General features: G+C 45.9%; 1 protein-coding gene across 3 annotated transcripts in view; it reads left to right on the forward strand.

Moving 5' to 3' along the window:
- LOC149343509 (uncharacterized) overlaps positions 1-12088 on the forward strand; it is a 95506-nt gene that overhangs the window by 16641 nt on the left and 66777 nt on the right. For 2 of the 3 annotated variants that reach the window (XR_016283133.1, XM_089545945.1), the window contains exons 2-3: positions 8604-8788; positions 10035-10285. Coding sequence is in view for 1 of the 3 variants with exons in the window: in XM_089545945.1 (XP_089402071.1) it covers positions 8604-8788; positions 10035-10285 (436 nt within the window). In the remaining 2 variants the exon portion in view is untranslated. Of the gene's footprint in view, positions 1-8603; positions 8793-10034; positions 10286-12088 lie in introns of all 3 variants that reach the window. The other variant, XM_089545946.1, reaches the window with a different exon arrangement.

Below are 12088 nucleotides of genomic sequence, written 5' to 3' on the forward strand. Positions count from 1 at the left end.
AACTGCATTTCGCCCATCCACACTTCTCGTCTGCTTTGCCCTTTCGTGCACTCGAGGTGAAAGGATGACGCAAAAGACGATGGCGCGACTACTTTTCTTTCTCAAAGTCGTTCACCTTAGGCAGCGGTCACCTGGATAGTTGCTAAATTCACGAACATGACCACCCTCATAAGAGCATGTCTGCGGTGGATTTTGCCTCGTCGGAGTGGGCATCCTGTGCATTTATTCATTTACACTTACAAACAAAAGTTGGAAATTGCGACAAAATGATAGATTGAGAAGCTGCCATTTGCTTATCTGCCGCCTTCTAGTGCGGTTTAAGAGTCGTCGCTGAAGTTTTTTGTGTTCCTGCAGGCAGTTGAACAAAGATATATAGAGCACCTCGTTTTCCACATTCAAGGCGGGCAAGACCTCCTTTTTCTTATTCAATATAGTCGTTCCATGGTGGCATGCGCAAGCGGCCTGTTTGTCGGCGAGTTTCTCCGCCTCTTTTCATTGTGCCTCTACACCGGTCTTGATTGAGTTAGAGATGGCGTTTTATTTTGGAGTGGTTCTGTTAGGTAACACAGAAGATGCTCTTCAGAAGAATCTCCTTTTGCTCGGGTCTATGAATGTCGCAATGCTCTTGGATCTGCAATGATTCGCTTTCTGCTCGTTGAAAGTATTCCTGGAATTCTTCGCCCGACGTCATGCCCTTCGTTGGCGGTGTCACTCTGCCGGCTCTTGCATGCGGACTTTCGTTCACGGAACGCCATTGCGCTACTGATCCTCAGTTTGCGCCCCGCGTGAATGCACAGGTGGCTCAAGCTTGAATAAAAATACTGAATTTGCACCGAACGAATTGTCTTGTTAGTCTTACAGTGATGTTAAAAGTGTCATATAAGAGCTAGCCATCTAGAGGGAAACTTTAAAACAAAGTGAAAAAATGCTCTTTCCTTTGTGCGTACGAAGTCATGACTAGTTGGAGGCGTATAATGTGTTACCTTTCATATTAAAGGAACTAGCATGCGTGTCATGCATGCATCTGGTTTTCGAAACGCTTTGTTACATTCTCTTAATACAATTTACCCGTCCCTCAGGGTCAAGTACAGGCAGGATATTTTTGCGTTGAGCTCAGCGACTGGTAGCTCTCCATCAATGACCAATGTCAAGAGGTCGCCACTCGTCACCCTGCAAGATTCTTCAAAGAAACCTCCGAAAGGTGGCCAGTTTCATCCACCCAAACGGAGGTGTGCGTACGACCTGTTCCGTATACAAGCAGAGGGTAGATTTGAACTGGCGTCCGATCTTCGGCCTCATACTTAATTTCTTCCACTTTTCTCTGAAAACGAGCATTGTGACTATCTTGGGTAGGAAGCGCGCGCGTCTGTTATTCAAGGGAAATCACAAGTGTGCCTAGAATTTTCTTCGATGCGTATTAACGGACTCTCGCTTACTCCGACATCTTGACTCCTACGGCACTGAACGCGGCTGGCACCTTTCATGAAGTCCCGCAAATGCCGGTCTCGTGCTCTGGCTTTTCTACCTTATTCTCTAATGGAATATTTTCTTTTTTTCCAGCAACAGGTCGAAGCAGAGGGACATTGGTATACGTGAGGTTGTCGCCGATACGGGAAACTGGCTCGCCCGACTGAAAGCACACTATCTCCTCGATATGTGCCACGGCCTTGCCCAACTGAAAGCACACTATCTCTTCGATATGTGCCAAGGAGCTCAATGCTTAATAGCGGGGCACAGGTCGGCTATCGCTGTTTACCCCTATTTCTAGGTTGTTCAAAGAGCCTAGGAGAGTTTTCTTTTTACTCTTCCGTAGAAATTTTGGCCACGACAACGCGAGATCCCATTTTCATGTGTTGACAACACTGTCGAATGGCGGCATACATAATGCGAGCGTGGAACAGCGGCTACGAGCCCACTGCCGAACCAAAATGTGCCTGCTAACTCTATCATACTCCCCTTGAATACACTGGCTCGAAACACCGAATCTCTTGAAATAAACTCGGTGGAGCTTACTGGTGAGTTGTGACCTGCTTGGGGTTCTCAGCTGGACATTTCTTTGCAGCTAACTAGGGCGAACATGATGGAATTCACGAAGATAACGCACGTGATCTAACGCTGGTGGCTGAGATTTTTCTGAAAAAAAAGGGGGGGGGGGGGAAGCGCAAAGAGCGCAACTAAGGCGAAAGCGACCGCAGATATTGTCGACATAGAGGTGGTAGTGTGTCCATCATTCCGAGCCTAATATTTACCTTCTTATGTTTTAACTTTTAAAGCCTTTGTAGTTTGGTTTGTAGCTTGGTTGCATCCACTTCGCAATCACCAACCGCTACAACTAATCGCTACCATTGCGGATTTATTTCTTTCTAATCAGTGAGATGGGGTGCTTAACGCATCAAATCAGCTAATGGGGGATTACAAGCGCTGTAGTATAGGGTTTCACATTCATTCCAACCACCTACTGTTGTTTAAGCGAATTGAGATGGCACAGCACATGGCGGGTTTTCCACTTTGCCATCATCAAAATGCAGGCCGTACCTAGGAATTTGATTCGCAGGCTCGAAGGAATCAGAATACAGTTATGTTGATTTGTGATGTCTTGCCTTCCCCCCTGTTCTTGACTCACCACGCTACCGAACGAGTCGACAAATAGGGTGCCTGCCATCGACCTACAGGTGACGCGCTCGGAGACGCACGAAAATGTTTACGAATATTTTCAGAGACTTCCCAACTTGCTTCCTTTAAATCTAAACATGAGGGACGCTCTTGATGTGCATGATGCACTGCAAGACACCATGCAATATCGGAGAATTTCGCCTTAGTCACATGCAAAATGATGCACGGGAAGTAATGCTTGAAAACGAGGCTACAATCCTAGGTGCTCATGAGAGCAGTCTCTTCATATCTGCTTGGGGATGTCACGGTTCTACAGTTGCTTGTGTCAACAGGCCGGTCTGACGAAGAACCTGTTCACAACCATTGTTTGTAGATAGTGCTTTCCTGGAAGTTCGAAGCCACTCACAGAGATAGGTCAACTGGAGCAAAATACATGACAGATGGCGGTATCATTCGGAGGGAAGCTCTCGACTGCTGTCCGGGTCGAGTGTTAATGCTATCCTGTTATCGGGCCGGGGAGACATCAAAACACTTTGCACACTTTTGAGGCGCTATTGTGGAAGTCGCTGACGTCAAAGGGTACTTAATCTATTTCATCACCTATAGATCGTCGGGGACAGAGAGGCGCAGGATCCCATGAGGCAAAACAAGAAGCACACTTTGTCAGACCCTCATAGAAGAGTCGAACAGAATGCAACAAGAGTTTTGTGACCAGTGCTTGAACAAGTTATTTTTTTTCAGCCGATTCAGTGAATGAACACGCAGTAAGCACGCATCCTCCGCAGGGTTCACGTTAACGGTCTCCTGACCCCATTAATGCTCAGTAACCTCGTATAAGCGTGACCCAGCTATCGACATATAGATTCAATAAAACCCGACGCATGACACAAGAAGTAACGTGTATATTTATCCCAATTTGACTACTATTATTTTGCGACCAGAGAAGTGAGTGCATATAGGTTATTAATTCCTTGCGTTTGGAACTTTCTTTCGAACACGAGCCTATGCAGGAGTTGAGGAAGGTGGTTGGGCCGGCTGTGTTTGGTTTGCAGTCTAATGTCTTGGTGATGCATGTCGTTGAGGACGAATTGGCTCCGCTGTCTTCTCTTCTCGGCATGACGAGTTCATACGTAATGATCCTCTTGTTTTCGGCCCTTTTTGCTTCGCTTTACGAGTTTCCTTCCAATCGTAATAGCCACATGCGCTCGCTTTCATCACGACGTTCCCGCATTTCATCCAAACACTGATTCCTGCCATCCGTTGTCGCTGCCACAGTAGCGACCGAATGGGTGACGACACGTTGACGAGCCACGCGCCACGCACCACGCACACCAAGGTCGTGTGATGTCAGAGTTCATCTGGACGCCGAGGAAAATCATGGAGTCGGGCCATTTTCCTCCAAGCAGTGACGCTGTAAAACAAAAATAACTTTTTTTTTTTTTTTGGTTATCGCCGAAGTTACCGCGCAACGTGCCGTGTTGATGTGCGGAACCAGCTTCCAGTATTTTGCTTTTCGCATCCTGGGGGTCAATCCCCCGCCGTAGGTATGTGCCATTAAGCCTGAGGACATGATCATCATCATCATCATTATCATCCTGGGGGTCTCGTTTTGCAACAGCTCCTTCCCTAACCTTTTCTTTTGCCTCCTGATGCACTTTGACGCAGAAAGCGGCGACTGGTGTCGCTTGCTAGCCATCGGCATGATGTCCCGTGCGATTGATACGCATGCGAGAAAGGAAAAGAATGAATGCGAAAAAGTACAGTTTCGTAACATTCGCCTTCTGAGCACCTACTTCTACTTCGCTTTCTCGAAAAAATAAATTTCTTTCATAAGCCAGTAGCGCTCTGCCTCTGTCATGTGAAAATGAAAAAAAAAACGAAGAAGAGGACACTGCCCGTCCCGTTTCTGTGCATAATGCTTTCTGCATTATGCACAGTAGTAATATATTTTATTCAAATCACTCAATTGAAAGACGGCTTTATTTGGTACATTGGGCATTTGTAATCATTTTTCGTTTAACTGAGGCGAATTGTGCTGATGAGCTGCAGTTTGCTTTCTTTTTCAAGCATAGTGAACAAAATACTTTTCACAGGCAGCTCCACGGCTGCTGAGTTCAACGCCGTTATTTTGTTTCGAAAGGAATTATCTTTCACATCATGCGGATGATACTAACGCTATATCGTTAGAGCGTACGCTCGCTGGAAAAGCCGTGTGCATTGCCACAATAATGCAGGGTTTCTCGATAGGATTGTGACGTCACACTTTGAGTTGCCTCATGAAAATGACTAAAACTTCAGATAAATTGTGGTTACGAGGCCGTAGCATGACTGAAGTCTTATTAGGATCTGTAAATATGTAAAGTGACTTAGTTACGCTGAAAAGAAGACAGGGTTAATCAGTAGGGAGTCAAACCCTTGACCTTTGGTTTACGGTTCAGACACGCTCTTCCTATAAATGCTGCGCTGCTTAGTTGTACACGGACAAAGAAACTGGACAAACGCTTGCGCTTAGCCTCAGCGTTTGTCCCGTTTCTTTGTCCGTGCACAACTAAGCAGCGCAGCATTTATGAGAAGATGTTCCAACTAGCCCAGTCCCAAGCACGCTCTTCCTAGGCCATTGAGGCACTTTCTTTCGACTTGGTTAAAAGGAGGCCTTGTGTGTCTTGTGATGTATCGTATGATGTATGCCTACTCGTATCGTATGATGTATGATCGTATCGTATGATGTATGATGTATGCCTACTCATGTATGCCGATGAATTTGTGTATTTAGAAAAATTTACGAATTAACTCTGTCGTGTCATGCACTTAAGGAGGAGCTTAAGTGTCCTCCTCCACATTTTGGTCCTGTTTTGTTGCGCAGAAGATTGGTGAGCGGTCATACCATGTGATGGGAAAAATCTTCGTTAGCAGTTGTGGGTGGCCCTTCAAGAGGGCGGCAGTGGGCGGCGGGTGAAGGCTTCGGACGCAGAGGAATATTCGGGTTATACTGCTAACGCGGCAACACCAATCATACTCATACTGGTTAAGACGTTACTGCATGGGTTCGGCGTCTTTCTGAGCATCTAGGCTTTCCGTGCCGATGTGGTAGCCGCATAAAGCATGCGCTTTTGGTAGGCATCACGCACGTGCCCTCCGGCGCCGTCTTGCTATCGGTCGTGGGCAACGCGCTTCGATAACCGGCCGTTGTCTGTCTGACCGACATTCTCCCTGTAGCAGGACAGCTTGCCTATTATAGGCTTCACATATACACTTAAAAAGCTGCTCCAGTTTCTTAATCGACTACAACGACGGCGCATGCTACTACGCCCATTTGGTGGGAAATCACGTGGTTCCGCTTATCGGACGGCGGGTTCAGCACACCCGAAACGAGTATTGCAATTTGTTACTGAAAGCTGAGAATTACAAACTCGTTCCTTGGCTGCATAGTTTGGAAGCACGGATTTAGTTTTCTGTGCGCAATAATGCTCCCTGAGCAACGTGTTCTGTGTTAAAATGCTAGCAAAAGTGCTCACGTCTTAATGACACTCATTTGACCGTATCCGTTCGCTCACTCGAAGCGGTTTGGCGTCAGTTACGTGGAGTTATCTGGACTACATATAGTCAGAATGGAAATGCTCCTCTCGCTTCCATCCACCTCACCTGCACGACGAGAGAAAACTTGTGCCATTAAATCTTTGCCACAATGCCTACCATATAGGACTATATTTGTACTGCGCCCAGTGGCCCCTTGGACACCCTGTCGGGCGGCTTTCAGGCTAGCTCGAACCCGGGCTCTATTTTGTCACCCGTCTGATTCTTCGGGTTGGTGAAAGACTGAAGCTTTGAATTTGGGAAATGAAAGGAATCAAGATGAATTGCACGAACGTTTATTTACAGCCTGGAACTATTCCGGAGCATAAGGCAAAGTGTTAAGAGTACATAGTGATGAGCTACTGGATGAGCCCTTTTCACAACGCTCAGAGCCCTTCCTCAGTCAGCACTGTCCTTAAAACACCCGAGGTCCAGTCTCTCAAGCATTGGACGCATCCCTCCAGGATGGCAGCCAGCCAAACGCAGCACTGCAACTCAGAAGTGATGCACGGGTTGGCAGAAAAATGTTCCAGTAGACCATAGCCGCAACTTGCCATTGTCAAGCGGTGTTATCACTTAATAAAATTTCATTTCATATCATTTTATTTGAGTACCACAGGTGCGGTGGGCCCTGAACAAAAAGCCTCTGACTGGGCTAGACGGAATCCATGGCCCCTAGGCATAGCATTGGCAACACACAAGGATACAAAAGCAACGAATCTGTCATTGAAGGATCTGGTACACAATCAAGACAAATTAAAGTCTCTGGTAAAAAAAGAAGACAAAATCAAGACTTAAGGAAGGATAGTTAGAAATTGAAGTTTAATGAAGTATGCAGTGTGCGATGAAATGCAGAAAAGGCATAAAAGTGCAGGCATTATGGCTACGATACATTCTGCAAAGACAGTATTGTGGCTGCGAAACATTTCGCTTGCATGAATACGACAAAGGCCGAACCGTATAGCGTCAACTTTCTAACGCATCGCATTCATGTAAACAGCGACAATGCGCTAGGAAAACGCGTCGCACCATGCGCCAGACGAGGGTGATCGAGAAGAGCAAGTTGGCTTATGCGGTAAATGAAAACAGGTTTGGAGGTGCCCCTCCACCCCATATAGAGGCTATACAACACTCCCTTAGCCGGATAACAAAGCAGACTGCGGCCAACATGAAGGCGGCTGGACTCCTCCGCAGCGTGCAACGGGCTAGGGGTCACCGTCCTTACAGACTTGATGCGGTACATGTAAACAGTAGCGTATCGGCTCCGCGATATACGCTAGGAGACACGATGCGCTACTGTCGCATTCATGTAAATACGGCTTCAGGTTGCGGGAAGGGGCGAGAAGGCAGAGGAATTCTGCTTTTCACTGCTGTAATGCAGCAAGTGGGGAAGGAGGTTTGCTGGCCTCGAAAGCACATGTGGCAAATGCTACGCCGCGGGCGTCAACTCCAACAATTGGATGGGACACATAAGCTCCACCTTAAGTGTATGACGCTATAGCTTTACAATGTTATTGTCCATATTTGCGGATTTGGTCATTTCCTACTTATATTCATAGATCTCTGGGAGTACTCTTACCACTCCTTGCTCAATTGTGTAATGGTCAAGCGAGGTGTCACTGCCCTGCGATGGCAGGTGCTCCTAGCTGTGGGGATTGTGCGGCCGAGCTGGCTCTTCCAGAGCAACGGCTCTCTACCAGTGATGAATTTTACTTCTGCTTGCCACGCTGGGCAGTTTTCTCACAATCCAGTTTCGTTAAGTAGATTTTTTTTTCCTCTTAAACCCACTTCACGCTTATATGAATTGTGGTAAAATTATTTATTCACGTTTAATGCTTTAGGCTTCAATATGAAGTCGCAGATTGTAAAAATAAACTCGCAGTGATGGATTGTGCGCAAACGCAGTTTTAATTCGCGGAAAAGTCGGAATTCTCGCGTTTTGCTGAGAGCGGAAGTGAACTACTACAGGAAAATTACCGATACGGAAACTGCGGAATCTGAAAATTATTTTAAATTTCATTAGCTTTCTGTTTGTTTCCCGCAGTACCTAATATTTAAAAATTCAGTGGCCAATATTAACCCTTAAATTATTAGAATGGTTTAAATATTAACCGTGCTTCCCATTAGCGTTCGCAAACTATAGTGGAGATGTTCTGCTTCGGCAGTTCGTAGCAGTTTTGATAAAAATTTGGCTCACGTTAGATGAAGTGCCTTATCAGCGTATGCGAGCTTAGGCGGAAGTTATGAATGAAATTAATCCTGATTCTCTCACAGTTCCTTTACTATAAGTCGCTTTGTTCTAATTCCAATCGCAGGACTGACAAGAAGCTGATTTAATTCCAATCGCAGGATTGACAATCGCAGGACTGACAAGAAGCTGAGATTGATCAATCCGTATTTACTGCTCTTTTACGCAGGACTGAGCCACCTTCTGCGCTATCTGGTGGCCGTGGTCCACCTCACTTACCTCGTGCGCAGAAAAGGTCGGCGGTTCGTGCGCACGGACGCGGAGAAAAACGATGACGTTATCAGCAACTGCGCCATCTGCACTCCTGTCGAATGGACCTGTGAATGTCCGCAGAAAAAGGAGCACCTGAACAAGGCAAGTAGTTCCCTGCACCTCTAACGCGCGAGAATCGATAGTGCTGGTTCCAGGAAGAGGCATCCATGGCGTTCCGCTAATGAGCCCTAAGTCACAGGTTCGATCCCATCCGCGATGGCGACGCTGCTTTATAGACCATACCACACACAACAACACTCGTGCTGACGTTTCACTGGTAGTTGAAGCGTCCAGATGTTGAAGATTATTCTTGAGTTCTCCACTACGAATTCCATACCGTCTTTGTGCAGCTTTTGGGGGGGGGGGGGCAATAATGCATTGTTAAAGGATGTCTCGGCAGACTATGCTAAGTTCTTCATGTAGATAATAACCAATATTGGTAACATTTCTTGCATGTTCTAAACAAACGGAATGAGCTGCATTCCTGCAACAGGCAAAACGTATCAGCTGAAATTGAAATTTAAGTTTAATACTGCAAGCTGAATTCAACTTCAACACTGTTTTCATCTATATACTATATGCAGTACAACTCTGCCATGCGAATCGTACGATATATTTCTGTGGTGTTCTTAGGACGTCTTCAGCTGATTAGACTATTCAGTGTTACGTTAAAAATTACGCATTTTGGTGCATTGTTGCTCCTACCTTAATTATGAATTGCGATATAGGAACGTACCAAGAATGAATTCCTCGACCAGATTTTACAACAGGCTTTTTACTGCCGAAGGGCTTCAACCCAGCATCGTGCATGAACCCAAGCAACTGTGTTAGGACAATGAACTCCCACACTCTTCGCGCTGCCTGGGCACGAAGTGATAACAGCGCGTTTACTATGTAGTCATAGTGTAGCTATGCGCAGTAGACGCATATCTTATCACACAGACACATTGACGTTTGATTACTTTATCGTGAGACATTCATCCAGACGCGAGCTAATCAAGAATGCAGTTGCTAGAAGAAGGGCTGCATAAGCCATTACTTATATCCTTAATGTGCTTAAGGTATAGGAGGATAGTTGAACATTGCTTTAAAGAAGCAGCTTGTCCCGATTTCCCAGTCGAATCCTGCTCTTAAGGTTGCTTGAACTTCTTCCTTTTGGCAGAGGGTAGCGCTGTGTGTAGCTATCAACCGGTGGTTTGTCGCCAAATGTGGTCTTCCTAGAGTCGTGTCCTATTCGACAGTGGCGGCCGAAGAGTTGAAAAGCCTGTCTTGTTTCTTAATGTTGTGCCCAAGAGTTCAGCTACAGACAAACAGCCGACTGCGAAATACTGCGTTCTGTACTGCGCAGTCCGAGGACAGTGTGCTCTTCTACGGAGTGAACTCTGGCGGCGACAAACTCGTCGTCAGCGTGCGCCGCCTCCCCAACCACCTGGCCGAGCTCTGGCTCGCCCTCTACGCCCCCGATGGGACGACGTTCACGCTCCCTGCCACGCTCACACTCGACCGCAGCGCCAACAGCTGCTTCTCGGCTGCTGGCCTGCGACTGCACTGCCTGGCCCCCAACCGCCGGTGGCGCGTGGCATTCAACGGCCTGCTGAGGTGAGGGCGAGTGTAGACGCTGTCGGTAGCCCTACGTTAGAACATGGACGCGAAAAAACGCGCAACCGAGTCGTGCGATGATGGAAGGTAGAGCTTAAGTGTCCTACCTCGTGATAGCGTGTCTCTGATGCTAAAATACTCAGGTATTGTAAGAGATCGCAGGCGACATGTATATGCATGAGCTGTTTTGCCCAGTAAACGTTTGTGCTGAAGTAAGGCAGTAAGGCATAGTAAGGCAGAGACCAACCTTACTATGAGCCGAGGCCAGAGCACCACGTGTGCGGTACGCACAGTAAAGCGCGGATTCTTAGTTCGATTCTTTCGTGCTGGTCGAATGAATCACGTTAACTGATTACATCGCACATAGTCCACGACAACTTTTTCTGGCAATGAAGTAAACGCTACAGAGCCGAAACGTCGTCTCTTTTCACGAAGCGAAATGTAGTCCAGCTTGCGGTTGTTAGTTCTAAAGCGAAAGCATTTCAAGGCTATGTCGGTGGGGTCGTGCCACAAAAACGCGTCCGCAAAACGTGTCGCAGTGGTTGCAACGTTCTCGGAAGAGGTAGCATCAAACGAGTAGTTGTAATCGAAAGAGGATTATGGGAGGATGCTGAGCAAAAAAAAAAGTATGTCGATGGGATGATTAGCTAATTAATTAGAGCCAAAAATGCCGAAAAAAAATGTCGAAATAGCGCGGAAGTCGATACTGTGAGCGGACGGGAAAACAGCCTTCAACGGGAAAATGGTGCAGAAATAGGTGAAGGAGCGAAAATAAAGTTTGATATGCATCGAAATGTATTTGATGAGTGATAATTAATCAAACAAAAATGTGTATTGTCATAGATTAATTAGTTAATTAGTTATCAGCAAAAACCATTGGACGCTTGATTAGGCTGCACGGGGATATAGAAGTGGACAGGAAAGCAACCACGGCGCCAAATTTGAAAGAACCAAAATTGTTGGTTAAGACAAAAGAAAGTATAATCAGAGTAAATAAACCGATCTTTAACTAAAGAATACGATAATTACTCGAATTCAGTAGCAAAATTAATTAACAAACCAAAAAAGAAAATGATGAAGAGAGGCGACGAGTGCCGAGGAGGCGTCAATGCTTTCACATTCTCCCAATGCGGGTCGCCGCAGTGATCTCTAATTTTTTCCTTAAAAGACATGTTTAATTAATTTATTTATTACGTATTGCAGGCCGTGAAGTCGAAGCAGGAGCGGGATACAAGGACAAAATATTATAACGCTAAATTTAAAATGAAAATGCAAGCAAAACAAAGTACGACACCAGGATATGATTGGCAGCACAACACATCGCCATTTTTCGTTACTTAAGGCATATTTCTAGCACGAATTCCAACTTCCATATTTGGAACTGAGTGAAAGAACAGTTCTCGTTATTACAACGATTTTGGTTGGTACGTGTGGTTACAACAAGCTTCCATAGAAGGCGCCAGCTACATAAGCAAAGAGTTAAACACCCGCGGAGAGAGCATTGCGTAGCGCTCTGGTCATGTAGCCTTCCTATTATTGCTAAGAAAACATGCCACCGTGTTTAGTGACCACTCTTGTCGGCAAAAAATTCAGCACGATTATTCTTTCGCAAATTGTTTTGAAAAGGGACACTACACAATCACTTCTAATCGAAATTATAAAAGGACTCTGTCAACTACGAATGAAAGAATTGTAGAAACGAAGAAAGCCAACACTAATTGCATCCTAGGAAAGCATAGCAGACTGCTCTCTTCACTTGTTGTGTTGAGCAATAGGAAATCAGTAGTGTAATCCCTTTTTACC

The sequence above is a fragment of the Amblyomma mixtum genome, chromosome 5 (genome assembly GCF_055824585.1).
Source record: "Amblyomma mixtum isolate Tamu chromosome 5, ASM5582458v1, whole genome shotgun sequence".
NCBI lineage: Eukaryota > Metazoa > Arthropoda > Arachnida > Ixodida > Ixodidae > Amblyomma > Amblyomma mixtum.